The 23,981-nt window shown below is 47.4% G+C and overlaps 1 protein-coding gene across 2 annotated transcripts in view; it reads left to right on the top strand.

Annotated features, from left to right (window-relative positions):
- Positions 1 to 19,150, top strand: part of OTULIN (OTU deubiquitinase with linear linkage specificity) — a 32,705-nt gene extending 13,555 nt beyond the window's left edge. Inside the window, exons 4-7 of one of the 2 annotated variants that reach the window (XM_081052985.1) lie at positions 3,250 to 3,393; positions 9,155 to 9,280; positions 11,286 to 11,555; positions 13,936 to 19,150. In XM_081052985.1, the coding sequence (XP_080909111.1) occupies positions 3,250 to 3,393; positions 9,155 to 9,280; positions 11,286 to 11,555; positions 13,936 to 14,130 (735 nt within the window). In that variant the 3' untranslated portion in view covers positions 14,131 to 19,150. The remainder of the gene's footprint in view (positions 1 to 3,249; positions 3,394 to 9,154; positions 9,281 to 11,285; positions 11,556 to 13,935) is intronic. The other variant, XM_081052986.1, reaches the window with a different exon arrangement.
- Positions 19,151 to 23,981: the final 4,831 nt, after the last annotated feature.

Raw genomic sequence — 23,981 nt, 5'->3', positions numbered from 1 at the left:
ACATGAATTATGAAACTGCTATAACACTGTGTATATCTTGGTGTTGTAATTTTACAGGTGAGGAAACAGACTCCAAAGATACAGGACTTTTTTTCAAGTCACAGTCTTAATATAGAATCGGTATCAGTTTTTCAGTAACTTGATTTCTTTGAAAAGCACGTAAATGACTCTGTGCTATTCAGAATTGGACCAGCCACTGCTTGTCCTCTTGGGGTCATTTGAGAATGCCCTTCTGACTCAGTGAGCTACAAAGTGTCCTATCTGCTGCTGTCACCTCACTTTGGGTTTCGTGCCCTCCAGGCCTGGGGGTCTAGACCCTCCCCCACTCCCTTCGCAGAGGGATCTGGAACTGCTCCCTCCATTTAGGGCATCCCATTGCCATTGCATAGATTGGTTACCCTGAGTTAGTGTCCAAGGCCATGGGACGTTGGGGATCCCCATGACGTGATCCCCCAGATCAGGCCCCTTGGACCCCTCCCACTGCACAGCCAGCCGGGCAGCACACCGGTTGGTCCCCCTTGAAAGCATTCTGAATCCAACATTCCCTCGTGCTTTGAAGCGTGCGAAATGCTGCTATTCGACTGTGTCTGAGCTATAAAAATGGCAGTTTCAAGCTCATACTTCCACTACCCCTCTTGTAACCTTTGCGTTATATCCTTTGCTCATTTTTCTCTTGGGATTATTTACATTATGAATTTGAATACACTTCTTGTGTATTAGAGATATTGACCTATCGTATTTGATAAAAATCTTTCTAATATATTTTGTTTGGCACTGTATTGTTTAGAATTTAAAATTTTTAAATATTTGAATACATTCGTTCTTTTCCTCAGATCTTGTTTTTGTAGAAAATATGGCACCTCAGCTGTCCTTGCCGGCCCTGAAGTGGGCGGATCTTACTCAGTGTAGCTGCCACTCCTCAGGCTCTGAGAGCAGATGTCAGCTCTGCTCCCTGCGAGTTGGACTGTACGCTCTTTGTGTCACAGGTCCTTGTCAGGGAACTCAATCACGAAATGCTGGGATTCTCAGTTCCTGCCAGAGGTTAAGACATTAAGATTTACCAGGGTGTCTGGTGGATATGCATGTCAGCCAGTCAGGTTTTCTAACAACCTTCAGCCCAGTACCAAACTAGATAACCAGAAGGCCAGGCATCTAAACTATACAGGCATACCTCATTTCATTGTGCTTCGCTTTATTGTGGTTTTTTTGTAAATTGAAGATTTGTGGCTGCCCTGCGTCAAACAAGGCTTATGGGTGCCATTTTCCCAACAGGCTCAGATGATGGTTAGCATTTTTTAGCAATAAAGTGTTTTTTAATTAAGGTATATATATTGTTTTTTTCAGACATAAGACCATTGTACACTTAATAGAGTATAGTGTGAATGTAACTTTTAAATGCACTGGGAAACCAGAAAGTTCCCGTGGCTCGTTTTATTGAGGTAGTCACTTTGTTGCGGTGATCTGGCCCTGAGCCTGCAATGTCTCTGACGTCTGCCTGTGTTTTGTCATCTTCCCCAGGAATACTTTCACTGACAGCAATTTTAGTTTGTGACCTCAGTCTCTTTCAAAGGTCTGTTCTAACACTTGGCACCTGAAGGTCCGTAATTGAAGATGACAACTTAGTTATCCAAATATTCCGTATTTGGAACTCATGCTGTAGTCACTCCTCTGTGATTTTAGTTCAAGGCAAAATTTGGTCGTCTAGTTGGACTTTTTGGTGACCAAGTAATCAAAGGCACATCAGTAAAGTATCACGTCAGGACCTGAGGCAATAACTAGGGCATCTCAGGGCCTGACAGCTTGGGCTTCAGTTCGTTTTTAGTCTTAATTTGTCTAATTGTCAAATTTTTATTTTGGCTCATCTTTTGGAATTGTGTAGAAATCCAAATTTAATTTTAGGAGTTTGATTCACCTCTGAAAGTAGCATGAGTAATTTATGCATTTGGAAAGGTGCAGTTGCTTTGAACTACCCATTGTGAGTGTTCAGGATAATTGGGGGTCCTCCGTGGAGCACACTGATAGGTGTGAGTCAGCTTGATGGACCCTGAAATGTTGCAGTGGTTGGACCACTAAATAAAAATGTGACTCTCAAAATTGTATTGCAAAGTGTAAAGAAGTACTTTTTCGTATCCACTTAGAACAGTCCTGTGATTGAACATTGAAAACCACTAATAATGAGGGTCCAGTGCTTGTACACAGGATGAGTGTCTGCATGGTGTCCACCCAGCATGAGAGGGACACTCCTTTTGTGTAAGTGCAGGGTTTCTAGTGACTGTCAAGGAAGAGCAGGACGAGCGAAAGGACTGACAGGATGGGGGCGAGCGAGCTGGGGGGGCGGTGAGTCTGATACCCAGGCCGTGTGGGCGCCTGTGTGCCAGATCGCTGGGATCCTCTGCTGACCTGTTTGGATACGCTTCCAGATGGTTCCTTCGGATGGCTGCTTTGGAGTGACAAGCATGTCACTGAGCATTTTCATTTCCTCCTTTCACTTCTAGTCTGAACAAGAATAATTAAATCCTCTTTTTAAAAAAAAGTCTTAATAGAATTATCCAGATAGTTCCCAGCATGTGGACTTTTTTATGTACTGTGGAAATTTGGGATTTTAGTGTTTTTCTTTTTTTTAATACAGAGATACAAACTTAGTATATCTCTCCTGTCCCGTCTCTTCATTAAAGAGTGTAGGGTCAGTTTAAACACAGATTAAACTCTTCAGAATATTGCTTATCAGTAAGTGAGTGTTGCCACATGCTGTAGTCACATGCTTGGAAAGGGACGTATACCCTGTTTCCCCGAAAATAAGACCCAGCCAGACCATCAGCTCTAATGCGTCTTTTGGAGTCTTATATTATAATAATATATATAAGACCCGGTCTTATGTTATAGTAAACTAAGACCGGGTCTTATATTAATTTTGCTCCAAAAGACGTTTTAGAGCTGATTGTCCGGCTAGGTCTTATTTTTGGGGAAACATGGTTAAATCCAACTTTGGGGGTCGTTAGTGTTTTAATAATACTTGGTGTATTTATGTTTCAGTGTGTTGTGTCTGTTATATATTCCGATATTTTGGACAGTACTAACATTTGTTAATTTCTTTTGATTAATAAAGAAGGAATTAGAATGTCTTACACCGAGGAGTCAGCCAGCCTTCCTTCTAGTCTTCCAGTGAGCAGGGGCTCATCTTTTCTGCAGGAATGAACCCCCGCTGAAGTCAGTGACGACCATGTTGAATTCTTTGATGCTTTCACCCAGGGCTATGAAGAGGTATCTCAGAAGTTCACCTCCATCAGGCGAGTCCGCGGGGACAATTACTGTGCGCTGAGGGCCACGCTCTTCCAGGCCATGAGCCAACCGGCGGCGCTGCCCCCCTGGCTGCAGGACCCCGAGCTCATGCTGGTACGCTGCTGCTGCAGGTTTGAGTCCGCAATGTTTCCAGCCATTTTTGTGAGAAAGACTTCTCGTTTCTGCCCGTGCTCTGTGCTGGTACTGTCTTCAGTGTTACGTCACCACCATGTGGGTTTGTTGGCTTTTGTGTGGCCGGGGTAGTTTTGCGTAGTAAAACGACCAAAAATAGTTGGTATTCCCAGAAGAGGAAAATGATAAAATGTAGATGAACAGTTGAGCTGAATTAGAAAGCAGGTGTTTAGTTTATAAGAAGTGCTTAGGAGCGGATTGGCTTCAGTGGTGGGGTCTGTATTAAACGGGTTGTGTGTTGTACTCTGAGAACCTGCTGGGTTTTAGGTGCACATTTGTGCAGTTCTGGCTCCAGTTCCAGAAATCAGCGCCCTCTGCACAGTGAGGCAGATTGGCTTAGTAGGTGGTTGAACAGCAGCACGAGAAGCAAGAGGATTCATGTCACCCTGGGAGAGGCTCCGTGTGAGGTGAGGGTCGGGCCTGTGTCCCATGCCAGGCCCTCTGCAGTATTTTAAATCCACAGTGTGGTGGTGACACCCAGGAAGTCACGGTATCAGTGTGTCAGGTGTCTGACACACATCAGATGAGGTCACGTGATGGGTTGGATGATAGAATATCCCAAAAGAGTTTGGTGGGCGGGAATGATTGAGCAAAACTGACACTGACATTAATTGGAAGGAAATCAGAAGTCATGTGCTTACATTTTTTTAAAAAGCCAAAACAAAACCCAAAGTGCTAGCTGTGAAGCTCTGCCTTACCTACCAGCAGCTTATGAGGGGAGGAAAAAAGGCATCAGGATCTTAATTGATTGCAAGCCCCGTGTGAGCTCACGTGACATGATGGCCGGCAGTGATAGGGGAGCCCTGTTTTAAAGGCGTGCTTCTGAAACAGGGCGTGACGGTCCCCCCTGGAACTGGGCCAGTCAGGCAAGCAGCGAGGGCAGCTGTGTGCCTGTGTCCTCAGGACCTACGGGAGTGCGGCCCAGACGCTTCATCCCGTCTGGGAACTGTTGAAGGAGCTGGAGTATTTTGACGTCGAAGGAGCCTAGCGTGAAGAGGACTTGCAGCGAAAGCGGGTGGCCAGCTAAGCTAGTTAGAGGGCTGTTAGGTGGGCGAGGGCTCATATTACCCTCAAAGGGCAAAAGCAGGCCCAGCGCGTAGAGGACACTGCCTGCCTCTCCTGTGATTGTCCGTTTTATAAACCGGTAGAAAGTCAGCACACCTGTATAAAGTGGGAAAGGTGGTTTTGTCTATCAAAGATACGAGTCATCTTAAGCAGATTTCTCAGTTAGCTTATTTATTTATTGTTCTGATATGGAGGCAAAAGCAGTTTATCCACTAGGCTTTCTCTTTTGCAAATCATGACTTTTCTTAGTAGTGAAATAGTTCAGAATTGTTGATCCCTTCGCAGCAGCATGCCTGTGGCCCCAGGTTACACACTGCTAGGGAGCAAACGCGTGATTCCCCTGCGTTTTGCTTTCACCTCTGTTCGACGACCATAGCTTCATTTATAGATTGTCACAGAGAATCCTCCTCAATTTTAGGGTGACTTTTTCTTTGAGCCTTTTCTGTTAAAAGGGGCTGTTTAGGTTTATGGACATTAATGAACTTCAGTGTGTATATTTTCCAAAAAATTCTGTGCAAGCAGTGCTCTACACAAGAAAACATGTAAAATATGCCCCATCAAAGTGACGCACAGTGTCCCTTTTATTTTACCAACAGGATACGTGTGGGTAAGATCAGCTGCCGTCTGACAAGCCCAGCAGACGCTGGCTTTCTGATCCCTGCGACAGTCTGCGCCGTGTGTGAGCTGTGGGGCTTTCAGGCGGCTTTCCTGACTTGCGTCCTGTGGAAATAGTTTTCAAATCTCAAGCGCTCTTTCCAGTTCCTTCCCTTTTCTGTGTGTATCAGCCAATAAAGACAGCTCTTCCCTTGAGAGCATAATCAGATTAGCTGGTCACAGTGGTATTATTTCTGCCATGTAACCGTCACTGAATGCCAGGGGGCCCGTGTCACAGAGAGAAAGCCCGTTATACCTGTGAGTTTCCTATTTCAGTTTATTAAACTTTGCTTCTGTTAAATGCCAGCCGAGCAGATGGACTTCGTGCTTTCCCTGCTCTCCCTAACCGGGAGGCTTGTCCTCCTGTTGACTTTCCCAGCCCCAGCCATTTCCCGTGGTTTGAGCACTTTCTCTACTGGGTCAGTTCTGTTGTGTCGCTTGAGCAGATGACAGATGCCCCACCATGTTCACGTGCAGGCGCCAGTGCAGGAGGGGACCCAGACTTGGCCACGCTGTTTGAAGCACCGTGGATGCCATTGCATCCTGTTCTCACCGACAAGGGCCTGGTTGAGTGAGCGAGTGGTGGGTGGGTGTCGCCGTGGGAGTGAAGGCGTCCGGGTGGGGACGCTGTGCAGACGGGCGGCCGCTGAGGCCTGCAGAAGCTGGCCGCGCGCCCGGGGTGGTGGGTACCCAGCCACCTCGCCCGGAAGTGGCGTCTTCCCACCTCCAGGTATTCCTGTGTAGCTCTGGTAGGTAAACATCGTTGTATTTATTTGTTAACACGCATGCTTAAGACAAGCAGATCAGGTGATTCTTCAAAACTATGGCTACAAAACAAGACAGTCTTACAGGAGTTTTGGCATGCAAGTCAGTGTGCCCGTTTCCTCGCCCCCTCCTGCTGTATCAGAATTATTGTATCCTGTCACATTAAGCAAAACCCTGCTTGCCATTAGGAACTGGTATACGTGATTTGTGCTACGACGGGGTAGGCTTGCTATCAGAAACACTTGGGCCAGACCCACAATAAGTCTCTGACAGTGGGTCTGCCTCAGTTTACCCTGATCCTTGGTCCTTCTGAAATGCCCTGTGTCTAGTGACAGTCCTGTGTCCTGGCTGGTTCATGGCACAAACACCAATGGTCACTGTGTGTCCATGGGCCTTTCAGAAGTTCTGGGGACACTAAACGCTGCTCAGCAGGCAGGTGGGAGGGAATCTGGTTTCGGCATGATTGGGGGCTCCTGAAGGCACTGGCTCTAAGGAACCCGCCTCAGCTTTTGGGGTCAGACAGGGCCTGGGACACCTCGGTTTTCGCGTGAATCTGTAGCCGCAGAACTAGCTTCAGCCCCGGCCTGCAGGCCACACGCTGTACCACACATCCTGTCCTTGAGCTCAGTGTGCATGTCATCAGGAATGATTTGGTGAGCCCCGAGGAGCCATGTTTTGTGACCCTGGGACGTGCAGCCTTTAGCTGTACCTGAGGGTGTGCTCTGGAGCACTGCGCCCTCTTCCTTCTCCAAGAACAGCACGCTAAAGGGGTAGGACAGCGGGGCTCAGAGACTCTCCCCATCTGGGCTCGTGGAGGGGAGCCTTTGCCTTGTGCCGCTGCTCAGCCCCTCTGGCCTTGCTTGCCTTGTCCCTGGGAGGTTGAGCTTTGTGCTCGTGCCCTCTGACCATGCAGCCCCCCTCGCCTTCTGTTGTCCCGCCGGGGCTCTCTGTGTGTTGCTCCGGCTTCTCCGGCAGACTTGGTGTGTGACGGCAGTCAGATCGCCCACCATGACCCTGACCTTGGAGGTGGCGTGGCCTGGCCGTTTTCAAACATGGAACAGTGCCTGGGTCCCCGAGAGGTGGTGTCCTCCCCAGTGGGGTCCTCGGCGTCCACGTTTGCTAAACTTTAGCATGTCTCAGTGTGTGGCAGTTGGCTTAGAGTGGGTTAGACTGCAGTGCATCAAAACTCATTTTATGAGTTGGTTTCAGGGGTGCCACGTTTTCATTATTTGCTATCCATTTAATCCTGGAGGTTATTTCAAGAATTATGGACGCTTGGCTAGAGAAAACAGGCAGTCACAAATGAATTCAGTCACAAATGAATTCAGTCACAAATGAAATTATACTTAAGCTAATGATTTACTTTATTCTTAAATATTTCCCATTATTATTTCTTGCTTAAATCTTGTGTCTTGGTCAAATTTTCCTTATTCTAACAGAAGTCCAGTCTCTGTGTATAGAAGAAAAGAAGAGCTATTTATGTGTGTTCTATGTATTATGACCCCTAAAAGCATTCAAAGTTACATTCATTTTTTTCCTTCTGAATAAATAATTCCAATTCCTTTATTCCCTCGTAATTTCTTTCTCACACCTCATTTTTTAGACTTTCTCCACAATCTCTGCATCTCCCAGAAGCATACATCCTGAGCTGAAGGGTTACTCTAGCAACAGTTTACCCATAACACAGGAGGGACAAGGAGACAGACTTTTATTTTGGTTTCCCTCTGTGTGCTCAGATCTCGGGGGGAACCTAAGTTTCCACCTGAGTGTTGCGCCTGCTGTTTCGATGCCCGCACAGGTGTCCCGTGATGCTCAGCGGGGCTTCCCTTAACACCGCCTCCCAGCTCACATCTGTGTACCAGTGTCTTCTGCTCACTTGCATTTCGTTGTGCCCAGCTGTGATTTCAGCTTATTGCCACATGAGGGCATTTTAGGTTCTGGTGATGAACCTGAGAGCCTAACTGAAGGTCTGTAGCAGAACTGCCCCCATGCTGCCGAAATGCAGGACAGCGTGGGCGCAGAGTTAGCTGGCTCTTGGGTGAGTGGGTGGTCATGTGTCATCAGGATCAGATGAGGCAAAAGCCCCTCCTCCCTCAGTGAGTAAGTGGCTTGTTGTCACCGGTAACCTGAAGGGGAATTCATATCCCTATTGTGGTTTTGGTTTTTCAGAGATGAAACTATCTTCGTTTTGCATGATTGCTATAGATTGAGAAAGTAAAACTGGAATTATTATTCATGAAAAGGTCTTCAGGGTCTTCCAGAAGAACTGAACATACGGTCTCATTTAAAACTGTTTATAACTGTCACACGATCTCAGGGTCCATGTAGACTGTTGTAGGAATTAATTATTCTTTGCTAATCTTTTGACGTGGAGGTGAACTTCTTTTTCCTTTCTAAATCGTATAGCAGTGGTGCGACGTGCCTGTGCCCAACCTAATTACGTGGATTTTCTCCTGACACACCCGACTGTTAGGCGGGGCTGAGTTCCCATGCTCTCACTGATCAAGTTGTGTCCCAGCTTGCCTTTCAAACTCTGGATTCCACTGATGATGGGGGGAAATGACCAATGCTCCAGGAAAAAAAAAGGAAACGGCCAAGTAGTAGTTCAGCTGTCACTTCTTTAGTGAGCTAGGCCATCACAGCTCCCTTAACCCCTATCTCTTATTCTCAGGTGTATTTTTGTTATCTTACTACAGTGATTAAGCAATTAAACTGGATATAGTATTGTTTTCTTTGAATAGTAAAACTTTAGGTATATGTGCTAATACCAAAATTAGGATTTATTTTCCTCATCAGCAAGGGAGCAGGTTTTACTTTCCCCTGGACCATCTCACATGTCCTGAAGAGCCTTCGGAATCAGGCCTCAGGGAATGGCAGGGAGGCTACCTGGGTGGGCTCTTTACATGCTCCCACAGACTGCTGTGTGGGTCCTGGCTGGGGCTGTCATGCAGCAGGGGAGGTCGCACCCTGGTATCTCAGCCAGAACCACCGTGTCACTATAGCGGGACAGGGTGTACTGTCTGAGTTCCTTACTTCCAGATGTAGGTCCTCTGTCCTAAACTCACAGGACAGACCTGCAGCGGTTAATTCTGGAAACGAAGGTGGGGTTCGTAGGCTTTGTGGTTTCTTACAGCTAGGACCGTGTGATGGCCATTTTGGATGTTAACATCTTTTCTCTCTCTGTGTCTTGATATTCCAGTTACCGGAAAAACTCATGAGCAAGTATAGCTGGATCAAGCAATGGAAACTTGGATTGAAATTTGAGGGGAAGAGCGAGGACCTGATTGATAAAATCAAGGAGTCCCTCAGTCTGCTGAGGAAGAAGGTTTGGACATGAAGTTTCCTTTCTCTGACTAGTGCAGACCCCTTGCTCCTCACTGCCGCAGCAGACACTTCTGACGCCTCACTTAGTGGATTACCAAGCGTCATGGCTGGTTTTTAGGCACAGTAATTTCAGGTGAACACACTCTTCCAGTGAGGTCTTGGGTAACATTGAGAAGTATCAGCATCATATGTTCTTGGAGGAGATATGTTTAATGAACTGTTTAACTTTCTTCAAAGGAAACCAAAACAAATGTAGTCTTTGTGCTAAGTCAGACTGACAAGTTTCAGGGACACCTTGAGTCTGTATTTCTCATGGTATTATCAATGATACGACTTTGTACTCCTTAGCTCCATGCCACCCCGTAGACTTCCAGCTCCATGAGAGACTGTTCTGTTCATTCTTTTATACCCAGTGCCGAGACCCGAGCCTGATACGTACCAGGCATTCAGTAAATATCTCGATGAATGAACTGAGGTCCCTGACTTCCTGGAACCTGGTTTGTATTTACAAACATAAGAAATGTTTACTGGAAAATACACTGTCCAAGGAAGACCAGTGATAAGGAACTGGGAGGAAGGGAATTCGGGAAGAGGGGTTCCATTGTTGTTGCTTGTTAAGTAAAGCACAGGATCTGTCAGGTGGAGGCCCGTGTTCTCTGTCCTGGCGTCAGTGGAGGGTTGAGGGACGGTCTCTGGCCCTGTGGGAGCAAGTGGGTAGGTTCTTCAGCTCAGCCACTGGTGACAATTTCCTTTTTAGCTCTTAAGTTCTCATGAAATTGCAATTTTTGCTTTTTCAGGTGTGCCTGCTGTAACTAGATCCTTATATTTGGGAATGTTTAAGTGATTTCAATTTACAATAACATGAAAATTATTCATTAATAATCCGAGCCAGCATTGCTAACACTTCCTACGTGCCAGGCTGTACAGTAAAAGTATCAGTGTTATTTAATTCTCACTACTACCAAGGTGTTGCTGTGGTTAGCCCCATACTCCAGATGGGAAAACTAAGGACCAGTAATTGAGAATGCCCTGCAAAAGCCACCAGCTGCTCGGTCGCGAGGGCTTCATTCCATCCTGGCTCTGACTCTAGAGCCATGATCTGACTGACAGCTTGGTCTACTTCTGGAAAATATGAGATGTTCCAACTTTCAACCAAAATATTGGAGAGTCCTATTGCAGTCGTTACCGTTAAAATTTACGCTTGAATTTAAGACTTGAATGGTTTTTGAGATGAGCCGTAGTTACTGGTGATTCATGAGGACTAGCTTTAGGTTGGCATCTCATTCACTTGAACTTTAAAGCACATATATTAATATTTGTAGGGTTTCCTTGTTCACGTAAAGAGCTTGCCTGTGTTAGCTGAATATCTAACACTGCTTTTTGCTTAATCAGGAGTCAGTAAGGATTACCTGAATGGATTTATTCATTTGAAACTCACGTATATTTTTAAGAGGTTAGAAGGTTAAGTTTAGTAAACTAATGTTCAGGAGACCACACAATCTTCCTTGACCTTCTTTCATTTTTGAAGGTTGGCTCAGTGTTTGTGAGCAGTAACTGCTCCTGGAAGCTCCTCACGGGGAGGAGGAATTTTAGCTACCCTTCACAGCCTCACACATGCGTCACACACATGCGTCACACACATGCGTCACACACATGCGTCACACACACACACGTCACACACACGTCAGGTCTTCCGTCAGTACTTCTGATTGACTGGTTCAATCTCCTTGCCTGGGAAGATAGGGATTCAAAATTTCCATTCCTCGGCCCCAGTGCTTCTCCTAAGTGCATTTTGTGTTCATTTCAGATTAATGGGGCAAAAGCTGAAGAAGGAATTTGTGTCATGTAAAGAGCAGTGCTATTGTTTGAGCTGGAAACTTGAATGTTGTGATCACTGCTACGTGACCCACGGTTGCCTACTTTTGAAAATGATTTTGTGCTTAAAGCATGGAAGTATACCTGGGACTTTTAGAACAAAATGTACTTACTATGTAATTTTCTTACAGTGGGCAGGCTTGGCTGAACTGAGAACTGCCGAAGCAAGGCAGGTAGCTTGTGATGAACTGTTCACAAATGAAGAGGAGGAGTATAGCCTTTATGAAGCTGTAAAATTTTTAATGCTGAACAGAGCCATTGAACTATACGATGACAAAGAGAAGGGAAAGGAAGTGCCGTTTTTCTCTGTGCTTCTGTTTGCTCGGGACACGTCGAGCGACCCTGGACAGCTGCTGAGGAACCATCTAAACCAGGTGGGACACACCGGTGGCCTCGAACAGGTGAGTTGTACCTTTGGGAGTGTATTAGCCCCAAACAGCAGTTTTAACCATCAAACATTATCTCACAGTTTTTGTGGGTCACGAATTCAGGAGCAGCTTGGTTGGGTGGTTCTGGCTCGGGGCCTCGGGGGTTGTGGTCATCTGAGGGCTCGACTGGGGCTGGAGGGTCCACATCCAACTGGCAGGCGGCCTCAGTGGATCCTTGTCATGGGGGCCTGGCTGTAGGCCCCTCAGAACATGGCAGCTGGCCTGTCAGAAAGTGATTCGTTAAGTGAGTGAGGAAGAAGCCATCGAATCTTGGAAGTCACACACATCACTTACACCACATTCTGTTTGTTAGAAGCAAGTCCCTAAGTCCATTCCACACTGAAGAGAAGAGCGTTAGGCTCCACCTTATCGAGCCAGGAGTGCCAAAGAATTATGAACCTGTTGTATAACCAGCACGCTTGTTTCAGCCTGGGCTTTCCTCTGCAGGCTGCTGGGGGGGATCAGTATCCTTGGCTCTGGTCGGCTACAAGTAAAGGAGCGCTTGGAAGAGTCATCTGAAGGGCCTAGCTGAACCCTGGCGGCGGTAGCTGTATCAGGCATCATGCTTTAAAATAGAAATGGAGTCACCTTAGCCAGTCGGGCCCAGCCTGCTCTTGGATCTGTGACAGATGTGCTAAGTTTGGAGTGTTACACAGAGACCCATCGCAGTGCTGCCCCAGGAGCCAACAGTTGACTCACCAGACCTTGTATTCTCTATCTTTGGTGTATTCACTACATTGCCCTAAAAAGCTTAAGTCTTTTTTTTTTTCCTTCCAGTAGGATAGCCAACCACTAAAGTAGCATTAATAAGGCTATCCATCCAAAGTGCTACCTTTCTGCTTCCACGGCTGACTCTTGTGCTTGCCTTTTCTTGTGCTTAGGAAAGAGCAAAGATGATGGTTACTCTGGGTCTGGGAGGATTGAAGATAATTATTTTACAAAATTATCTGTACTTAACAATGTAGATTATTTACATCTCCTGAACGGTAGCAAAAACCTTGCAGTGAAAAGCCTAGTAGAGCCTGTTTTGCATATGAGACTCAAGTTGGTCCTTTCTGAAATCCCCACAGATCTGTTGTAAAGGCTTTTTTTTAAACACCTTTATTGAGATATAACTTATGCACCATAAAATTTATGCTTTTAAAATGTGCAACTCAGTAGTTTTTAGTATGTTCAAAGAGTTTTGTAGCCATCACAACACTAATTTTAGACCATTTTTATCACCCCTAAAAGAACCCTCATGCCAATGAGTACTCATCCCCCCTTTATCCCCAGTCTTAGGCAACCACTCATCCATGTTCTGTTGCCATAGATTTGACTATTCTGGACATTCTATATAAATGGAATCATAATATGTGGTCTTTTGTGACTGGCTTCTTTCACTGAGCCTTGTTTTCAAGGCTCACACCCCTTGCAGCATGTATCAGTTCACTCCTTTTTATTGACAAATACTATTGACTGTATGGATATATCACGTTATTCAAGCATTCGTCAGTTGATGAGCATGTGGGTTATTTCCATTGTTTAGCTATTATAAACAGTCCTGCTATTAACATTACTGTACATGTATTTTTGTGTGGACATATGTTTCCAGTTCTCTTGGGTATATACCCAGGAGTGGAATTGCTGGGCCATGTGGTAATTCTTTGTTTAAAATTTTGAGGAAATGCCAAACTTTTTTAAAGCAGCTGCATCATTTGACATTCCTGCCAGCAATGTTTCAGAGTCCTGTTTCTCCACATCCTCACCAACACTTTTTTTATTAAGTAGAAGCTCATATAACATAGAAATAACCATTTTAAAGTGTACAACTCAGTAGCTCTTAGTACATTTACAATGTTGTGTGCCTACCACCTGTATCAAGTTCCCAAACATTTTAGCACCCCCTGTGTCCCCGCCAGAAGTCCCTGTAACCTGTTAAGCAGTCGCTGCCTTACCGTTTGTCTTTGATCATAGCTATTCTGGTGGGTGGAAGTGGTATGTCGCTGTGGTTTTGATTTGCATTCCCCTGGTGACTTTCCATGTGCATATTGGCCATTTGCATATCTTCTGGTGAAATGTCTGCTCTGTTCAGATCCTTTGCCCAATTTTTAAACTGGTCACTTGGTTTTTTAATTATCGAATTATGAGAGCTCTTCATAAATTCTCATACAAGTCCCTCATCGGACATGGGATTCATTGTTGGTGATCTGCTTGTTTATAACGACCAGGTGAGAAAGGACTGGGGCTGGACCCGCGGGGAGGAAGAAGGTGTGGGTATCACGCTGCGCTCGGTTGGGACACCTGGCGTGGAGGGCGGCGCGCGGCTGCTCCCGCGTGGCTGCCCTCCGCATCCCTGCTGCTCTTCCCGCAGGTGGAAATGTTCCTCCTCGCCTACGCCGTGCGTCACACCATCCAGGTATACCGGCTCTCCAAGTACAGCACCGAGGAGTTCATCACCGTCTACCCCACAGACCCGCCCAGGGACTGGCCGGTGGTGACCCTGATTGCCGAGGACGACCGGCATTACAACGTCCCCGTCCGAGTGTGTGAGGAGACGAGTCTGTGACGCACGCCGGCACGGCCTGACCGTGGGCTCCTAGGTCTACTTCCGGGCCCCCTCGGGCCCTGTGAGCCAGGCTGGGAGGTTCTGAAGACCAGCTTTTGATAATAAGCGTTCAGCAAGTTTCCAGTTAGCTATGATGCAGTGTTTTAGTGTGGCCTTCAGAGCACGCCTGTGGGAAGGAAGGTACAGACTACGTCCTTTCCAGAAAACAAACAGTTCCGTTTCAGGAGACTCACTTTGGAGAGGAATAATGTTCTTTATATCTCAAATCAAACTTTTTCCGAGTAAACTGGCTTTTTTTTTTTTTAAGATAGTAATTTTTGTTTGTTTGTTTTGGTGGTACGGGGTCCCCGTACTGCTCTTCCACGCAGTCTGCGGATGTGGGATAATTCTGGGATGGAGTCTGTGGATGTGGCACAATCAGAACATCCTCTGGTAGTCTCAGTAAGCAGTGCTTTGGATTTGCATATTGTAAACAGATTATCTAATAGAAGGTAAAGAACTGGGTCCAAAAGTGAGTTACTTAAAGTCTGGAGAAGGAGCTGCACCTGGAAATCCTTGCTCTTCGAGAACGTGACGAGTGCCAAGGTCGTGGACACGGCAGCTGTGGCGCTGGGTGCACGTGGTGCCGTCTGCAGGGCTGTTCGTCCTCAGGTTCCATAGACTCAGCCTCTCCAGCCAGAACATGGCTCAGACCCATGCTCTTTAGAGGAGGCAGCCAAGGCCAAGTGACTTCAGGGGCCCCTCCGGGTTCAGGGGTGGGATGAGCGGGACGCAGGCTTTTTGTGCCCTCTTGACGCTGTTTGTTTTCAGGGTGTTTCCATTGCCAGATTCATGTAACTCATCTGCCGGCAGGGGATGAGCAGCAGAGTGGCCGGGTTGTCAGAAGTAAGCTTACTAGAGCTGAGTGCAGAAGTTGGGCTGAGCGGCGCCGCCCTTGGTTTGCTTTGGGAAGCCCGAGGGCGTGGTGTCCCTGGTGGTGAGCCATGGCCTGCAGTGGCTACGGTGGGGACATGGCAGCCTGGCCGAGCGTGGTCTGCCCTGGGCCTGCGGCGTCCACAGGGGGCGTGCACTGTGGATGGACATTGTCACAGGAGCCACACACGTCTTTAGGACTGTGTCAGCAGCTGTGGAGGGGGTGTTGCTCTGAAGTGCCGAGCTTTATTTTAGAATAATTCAAATCTTTATTTAGTCCAATTTAATAAAATTTGTAAGCTACCTAATCTGTTTTTTTTTCCAGAGGGGCAAATCTTTTTTAAAAATAGAAGTTTTGCTTTCACTTAAAAATAAAAATTCTTAGTTGAGAAAACTCAGAGGACACAAAACTATGCAGACTGTTACATTAGTATTTCCCCCTTTACCTCATCAGTAATATTCACCACATTTTGGTAGATGCTGACTCATCCAATCAAATTCTGCTCCAAATGTGTGTGAACCCATTGGGGAGGCTTGTGTTTTTCACTGTGAAATGCGGTGGTGCCTGGACGCCACATTAAAGTAATAATAATGGCTTCTTGTTGGCTTTAATGCATCATTGTAGTGTTTGTAACTCGTAACAGCAAATACCTGCTCTGCATTCTTGAACATTTTTAAAAGCACAACTTCAAACATTTAGGTTGTACCAAGCAGTAGGGGTCTGTCCATCTGACTGCTGGTTCATACCCACTATTGAATTTAATATTACTCATGATGATGACACTCATGATCGTCTGTCTTTGCATTTGGAAACTGTTCTAATCTCAGTGGCCTTGAACTGGACTTCTGGGCAACTTAATTGTTTACATTTCATGCTTTTCTCTTGTCCTTGTGTGTGACATTGGTGGAGTGTGTGCAGAAATCGTGGTCTGAACCACCACATTGGTAAAAATTGAGAGGGGTGAGTTTATAGTTTGTTTTCTGTCCCGAGACCTTATTATCCTCTGCTCTCTGACTGTGTCTTCCAGGCTGAGAGGGATCATAGCATCAGAGAGCAAAGCTTTCAATGGAGCAGCACTGCAGGAAATACAGATGATTGGCCAACTATTAAAATGCCATGTCTGTGTTGGAACATGCAGCTCCAGTTGCCCGGAGTCCTAATTCCATTTCTCACCCCTGGTCTTGGGTTGATCAGGTGACATGAGCAGAATGGAAATTGAGTTGAGACCAAAATGGATTCAGGAGGGTCATCTGCTTGGAGGGATCTCTCCAGTGGTAGTGTCCTAGAAGACATGTAGTGGGCGTGTTCTAGAAGGAGGCTAATGGGAGCCACACTGTGCTCACTTTCTGACCCAGAGCTGATTGCCACAGGTCAGAGGTTTGGGACCCCATGGTCTCTGCAGAACCACGATCTCCACACCTTTGAACATAGTTAAGGTGCACTTACAACTAAAAGAAGTTCCCTGCGACAAGTTCCATGGAATTAACATGGCTCCTTCAGAACTTTCTGGTTTCCCCTCCTCACCTCAGCTGCTTCTTCATACACAGCGTCCACTGACTTCACTGTTCGCTCGGAGCCGTGATGGCAGCATGAGCAAGAGGTCAGCGTATGGCTGACCATCACTTACCAAATTCACGTAGCTGGAATTTGATCTGCAATGTTTACAATTTCTTTTCCTTAGAATACGGCATATCTGAAAATATTTTAAATGCACAGAACGGGATCAACCTGCTTTCCTTATGTAGCCATTTGCACTTTTATTAGACTGCTATGGAGTCATTTCATCCTGATGAAATTTTTCTTTGACTGAGGAAAACAGGCATCGCCTTTTGTGTCCTTTCATCAGTCTTTTCCCCTCCAATTCTAGAGCCTACCAGGTAAAATCTTAGTCCACGTGAATGTAACAGCTCTGTGGCAAGAAACCACCTTCCTCGGTTGTTATGTACTTGTTTTCTGTTGTTGTTTTTCAGAGGGTTCTTCCTCCTGCCTCTCACCCCCACCCCAACGTGCCATTTCACCTAGGAGTTCATAGTCTGGCTCTTGAAGATCTTGCAGAAATGGCTGTAAAATCTGTGTCGCCTGAAGAGATCTTACCATCCCGGCATCTGTATAGGACCCAGATAGACTTCCTGGCTGTGTCTCCTTTCTTTTGTTAAAATATAGTTAGATGATGTTCTTCTCTCTCTGTTGAGCACTACTTTGCAGGTACTCCCTTTGAAAGCCAGAAAGTGTTCCCAGAAGTATAAACCTCCCGGGCATCTCACTTGTCGGAATACATAAAAATAAATGCCTTTTTAAAAAAGATCTGTCACTACTTAAAAAACAGTAAAATGGAAGCCCTCAGTGTGTGTGACGTGAATCTGAAATGTGTGAGAGGCCTAGAGTCCCCAAATAGCTTAGCCAAAGGCAGGGCACGATGGCAAATAATTTAAAAGTGGCCCAAGGAACTGTTAGAAGTGAACTGAAGTAAAAGGAACTGATTTTAGATCAAAATGCCACTTAAAACAACAGATGCCCCACAGACCTCCTGGGCTTAAGTTATAAAAGGATAAAAATCTGAAGGAGTGAGAGGGCTCCTGTGTGTGATTCTGCCAACTCCTTCTCTAAAATGTATCAAGTTCCCAGGTAGCAGCAGTATACTTAATGCTGAACTCTTCAGGGAAGCCTGGGTGGTGGTCTCTTCTGAGGGGGTGCAGACCAGGGAGTCAGTGCCCAGGGGTGCAGAGAATAAATACGGAAAGCTGACGGTTAGTACTTGAGGACTTCATTTTATAACCTGGGGCCACGAAAAGCACAAAACTCAAGTGGTTTGGCTGCCCACCACCCCTGGTGGCAGTAGCATTGGGGGCAAGGTGGGCTCGCCATGCCCAGGAGGGGAGAGAGAGTGTGTGTGTGTGTGCGTGTGCGTGTGCGTGCATTGTGTGTGCATGTATGTAAGTGCGCACGCTGGTCTGCAGTCACATTGTGACTTTCTTACATGCAGGAGGTCCCACAGCAGGGGCCCCAGCAGAATTTGGGAGGGTGGAGGTGAGTTGTCCCTTTTGTATTTTTTTCATGGTAACTTGAAATTTATGACTGGGAGTGGTAGAATGGGTTAGCATATATAATGAAACTATACAGAGTGGCCATTAAGCCTGGAAATAAGTATATTAATTGTATTGAGATGTCCTACCGACAGACGATTTGTTGTACACATCTCTGTTCCCAGGCCTTATGGCCACCTGTATATTTAAATGTTTTGAATGCTCATTAATAGCCAGAGTGGAGGACACTGACTGAAGTTTATCTCAGTCTTGTGTTGATTTCTTGGGTGTTACTCTGGTGAAGAATGAAATTGCTAAAACATAGGTAATATAAGGAAAAGATCCGGAACTTGAAATATCCACTCTCTTGGCAGTCATTTTCCCAGTGGTTGGGCTTAATTATGAACTTCAAAATAATGTTTTATACTTAACTTTAAGAGCTTTATATATTGAAAATATCTTGCTCTGTGTTCACATAAATGGTGCTGAAATATGGTACCCCTTCCACAATAACTATTCTGAGTATTTCGAAACAGGAACAAAGCCAAGATGACTGTTTACTGAGTTCCCTTCTCGTTTCCCTTGCTTTTATAAAAATGTTTGGTATTGTCACCTGCACTTTAGCAGCTTCTAACTTTCTATATTGTGATTTTGAAGAGGAAACCTCGGTGGCCGCCCTGGGGGTGATGTCCCCCCCAGCAGTCTGGGCTGAAAAGGGAGGACAGCAGGGCACACGCCGTGTGAACCTGGCCCTGCTCCTCTTGGCTTGTTCAGCCCAGTCTCCTCTGTTTACACTGTAGCATGTCAACATTTGTCACAAAATTCCGCTGCTCTGGAAAACATGACCCCGGCTGGCTCAGTTTGGGGCCTTGCTTCCCACCTGTGTCTGCAGCCCGATGCCTGGCTGGGGAGGCTGGTGGCGGGGAGGCGGGGATGGAGTTCCCTCTGACTTGTTGAGTTTCGTCATCTTCAGGGTCAGAGGCCCAGATGACTCGGGGCTTTGCTGCTGATCCCCTTTAGCAAACCTGGCCACTGAGGATTGTAAAAACAAATAACTAAAAATAAACTGAGAAACTGAAAACTCAGAAGCCTTGCTGTGTTGCTGTGATTAAATGCCTGTCTTTGAGGACTTCGGGACCTCGGGGTCCAATGCTTTAATTTTCCAGCACCCCCATGACTATGATACCCCGTGACTGTGGTTCCAAACCCACAGGACGTGCTCCCCAGATTTAAGCACCTTGTTCTGAACTTGGATCTGAGTTCAGGACCAGGCCCATCACCTGCTCTCAGGGTGAGCTCGAGCCAGTGACGAGCTCCCTCCATCTTCGTCTGTGTCTACCACACAGTCTGTCTTGGGTGGGGCTGGGCTGAAGTGAGGTGCAAGCGTTTACCAGAGGCTTCGAGAAGGATACGCTAGGCCTGCAAAGCTGCAGCCACAGCCCAGACCCAGCCTTGCTGGGGGTTTGCAGAGGACAGGCCTGCAGTGCCTGCTGCCTTCATAGGTGTCCGTGAACCACGCAGACTGAGCCGTTCCGGCGGATGGAAATGCACCCAGGAGTGTGATAGCAAGTGCCTGTGTCCCGTCGCCTTGGAAGAAGTTAGTGGTCTGATGGGGAGACAGTGGGCTTGCAAAGGCGTCCCTGGGCATGGGGGGTGGGGGGTGAGCCAGGGAGGCCTGCCTGCCTGCCTGTCAGTGGAGTATTGAGCCCGGCAGTCTTTGAACATGGTGTCAGCTTCTGGAGAAGGCCCTGGTTAGGCACTGAGCGTCTCTGAGAAAGCAGGGCCAGCTTGGTAATGGGCAGCAAAAAGACCTTCCTGTGACAAACGCCAACAAACTGTTTTCTTCCTCACTGCCCCATTCAGTTGGGTTAATAAACTAAATTTTAGATATAAATCCATTTTCTCCCTCCACAAGTCTAAATAGGGTATTTCCACTTCTGAGGGCAGTGTTCCTGGCAGTTCTCCGTGCCCTCCCCCCACCCAAGGAAGTGTAGATAAAAACAGGTCCAAGCTGTGAGTCCTCGGGAAGCCCTTAGCAATATTTTTACTATAATGCTCAAGAAAATACCAACTGTGATATGTGTGTGTAAATACAAAGTATATTTATACAGTACATCCCCGCTTACCATCTCTGTCTCGCTCAAAACCTGGGCATTCTTCCTGCAGTTTCTCTAAATTGTCTCCCCTCCCCACGCCTCCTACCCTCGCCTCTTGTCTGGGTTCAGTGTGAGTGGGCTGGTAATGAAGGAGCTTCTGACTTTCAAGATCTGGAGGTTGATCCCAGACTTGCGGCCCCCAGCACAGTCGCAAAGAGGCAGAACAGATTTGGCTGTTGGGGAGGTAGAAAGCCCTGGGGGACACCACCCCTCAACTCCCTGGAGCTGATGGGCGATTCTTCTGCCCCTCCTTCCACCCTCGCAACGTGGCTGGGACGTTTGGTGACCCGTGCTGCTACTTCACATTCACTGTGACTGGTTAGGATATTTGACAGCCTAGCACAGTGCCTTTTAAATACTGCAGTGCCATCTCCCAAATCAAGAACTAGAATGCAGTTGAGGGCAGACGAAAAGCAGTCATGGTTTGCTGTTCATTTAGGAACTGGCACCCCTCAAAATATCAGAACGCAGAGAAGATAAAAAGCACTCCAGTAGTTGTTGGTTCATTCAGGGGTCACATCCTACTTGTGCTATGTGCTGAGGCACTAGGAAACCTTGTATAATTAATACTATTGTGTATTTCCAGTTTGTACAGTGACAAGTAGTGCTACAACGAGTGTTCTTACTCGTGAATCTTTTTAGGTGTCTCTGAACATGTTTAAGGCTCTTGAACACATTTCCAAACTACCCTCCCAAAAAAGTTGCAGCAATTTCACTCTCATGAGCTAGTACTGAGAATCTGCTTCATTGTCCCTAGGTGACACGAGGGGTCATTTAAGTTTGAACGTGGACAATTCAGCATACAAAAAAGACGTCTAGTTTTAATTGGCTTTTGATTCTAGTAAGGGTGAACATTTTTCCTAGATATTTTGTCAGTCACTTGTATTTGTTTCCTGCTTTGCTTTTTCATGTTCTTTGCCCTTGACATGACTCTTTCCTTAGTTGAGCGTATGCAAAAATATCTTGCCCAGTTTTCCTCTGAAGAGGCACCATTGCTTGGCATTCCCAACCAAGAGGATGAATGCTGGGGTCTCCCTAGGCCCTGCTAATGCCGAGCTCTGTCAAACTCTTTGATCTTTGCTGGGTTGGTGGTTGGATTTCCAGTTCGCATTCCTTTACTTGAGCAAGGCTGAGCCTGTTTGCGTTTGTAGAAGTCACTTGTGGTTCATTTTCTGGGCACCATCTGCTCCTGTCCTTCGCCCATCTGTTCCAGTTTCTAACTAGGCTCCTATGGGAGCGCACTCTTGGTTTCCCTGTTTGTATTTCACAAAGGAATTTAGGGATGCGGACATCTGGATGAGAAGGCTGACAGAGAGGTGCTCAGGCATCCATGCTGAGCCCTTTGGGTGTAGAACTGTCTCAGGTTATCTTGGCTCCTGGAAGTCTCCACCGTTGTTGTCCACAAGAAGAGGGTCTTGGCGATGAGAAGCCACAGGAGGGAGGATTGATATGCAGGTGATCCTAAAAGGTGTGAATGCCTTCATTGACTGAAGAATTCCTGCTCTGGGAAGGCACAGTTCTGAGCTGGCCCCGCCCTGCCCTCCAGCCCTCCCCTACCTTTGCAGAACTCTTGTGCATCTGGAGCAAATGAGCTGGCCTGGCATGACTCCAGGGGTAGAATCACAGAGCGACTTGACTTTTGTCTTCACCGTTTGAGAGTTAGTGGGGGAGCTTCTCCCCCGACTCCAGAATGAAAACTCAACCCAGGGCATCCCACAACTTTTCTGACCACCCTTGGATAATAAAGAGATCTTACGGTCATTTTAAGTTGCCAGTGCTATTCTACTTGTAAAAGTGGACTATCCCATCTCGAGTAGGAGTCAAAGCCACGACTGATTTCTCACTGTCCCTCCCAGCCCCCTGGAGTTGGGGTTAGGTGGAAAGAGGCAGAGTGGGAAGGCAGGGGGAGCAAAGGTCTAACTCCTGATGGTTTCTGTCCCCAACCGTCCTCCCCCTTGGGCCTGACCAGGGCTTGGTTCTGTCTGTCGTTCTTGCTTGGGGTTCTTTCAGGCATCTTTGGAAACCCCTCTGCCCCCACCTGCTGCTGCCAGCTCACAACCTCTCGGCGGCAGTTCCCTTGCCGTGGCTGGGGCTCTGTCCGGTAAGCCCCCTCTTCCTCCTTTGCTGCTCCTAGGAATCCAGTGATACCTCTGGCTCCTGTCTTCTGTTTACCCCCTCAGGACCTAAGGCTCCACAGGTCACGTGTTCATCCGTGTGGCCCAGGTCTGCTTCATGGGAACAGCACGTTCTGCCCTGTCCACATGGGCATGTGCCAGCCAGCCTCAGTGCCCCCTCTCCAGCCTCAGTGTCCCCTCTTCTGTCACATTTGACGGGTGAGTCAGACACCCAAACACCCACCATGGGAGGGGCCCATTTCAAGCTGAGTGTCTCCTGAAGAGCCCCATCACCAGGCTGAGGGTATTGGGGGACTCCCCCCTCCACATACACACATATGCACACATTCCTAGGGAGGGAGGGGCTCCTTTGCAAAGAAACCATCTCTACAGATTCTCTTCCTTAGATGTCTGCTGCTGGTCCTTCCTTGCCCTCATGATGGGTGAGGACTTCACCAGGTGTTAAGACGCCTGGAGCAGGAGGCTGGCGCCAGCAGGGGCCCCCATTTTGTGTTGCTGCTTCTCATTGGGTGTTAGCCGCCTCCTCCTCCCTGGCTGGGTGCTTGTTGACTACCTGTAGCCCAGGCTCAGCCTGGTGCCCACCCAGGTAAGTGTGTGGCCCTCCTTGCAGCAACCCAGTGTCTAGAGTGAGAGGAAGGGCTAGCCTGGAAAAGCAGGTGGTCAGACTGCTGGGATGGTTATGTGGGTTGTGCACTGCAAAACTCCAGGAGGCGTCATTTACATCATATTCGGGCTCCAGGTGACCAGAAACACCTGAGCTAAGGCTGTGGGATTACAGAGGACAGAGGGAGGGACAGAAGGGAGACAGACTAGGCGTTTAGGGACTTGCTGAGGGGGGTGGGGCGGGTGTGGAGTAGGTTTCTGGGTGGGTGATTCATCTAGCCAGGAGCAAGTATGGGGAATGGGGGAGAACTGTGCGGGGAGACTTGGGGCCAGAGCCCCTCGGGACCCCTCTACGGAGCTGTTGGGAGGCGACTGGTCTGCAGCTCGGGAGCAAGTCAGGGCTGGGAGAGCAGCCCGGGGATGAGCGTTTGGAATTGGAAACAGGCCCATATTAAGTCACGGGAATGGGAACTTGTAGAACTAGATTCCCAACAAAGGTGGGAGCCGGCCTGGGGCCTGGGCTTGGGGGCCATCTTTATTTTCCAAAGAAGGTGGAATTAAATAGCATTGAGAAACACAGTTGCAGTTGAGTAAGCCTGCTGAAATCTGGGCAGGGGGAGCGTGTGGGGGAAAGGCACAACAGAGCTGAGTTAGGACGCGGCGTTGCCAGGTATGGTAGAGAAATCGCGTCTTGACTCTATCTTGTGAGGGCTTGCAAACCTCCCTCCTAACAGGGCCCAGGGACTGGGGGACACAAGCGGACCATGACCAGCTTCCCTCAGTCGCTCCATCAGAGCGACAGAGCTTTTCACGTGGATCAGATGGAAGCACTTCAGGTGTGTGGTGTCATGGAAAGTTTACTGATAATTATTGTATTTGTTTGTTCTGTTTTGGTCTTTGGATTCAAAGCACCCAAGAGCACCTGAGCTAAGCCAGTGGGACTAAAGAGGGTGCAGAGGGAGGGGTGAAGTACCGTGGTTCCCCGAAAATAAGCCCTAACGTGATTTTTCAGGATGACATC

The sequence above is a fragment of the Rhinolophus hipposideros genome (genome assembly GCF_964194185.1).
Source record: "Rhinolophus hipposideros genome assembly, chromosome: 7".
NCBI lineage: Eukaryota > Metazoa > Chordata > Mammalia > Chiroptera > Rhinolophidae > Rhinolophus > Rhinolophus hipposideros.
Note: the sequence above shows the minus strand (reverse complement) of the source record. Positions and strands in the feature narration are given on the sequence as shown.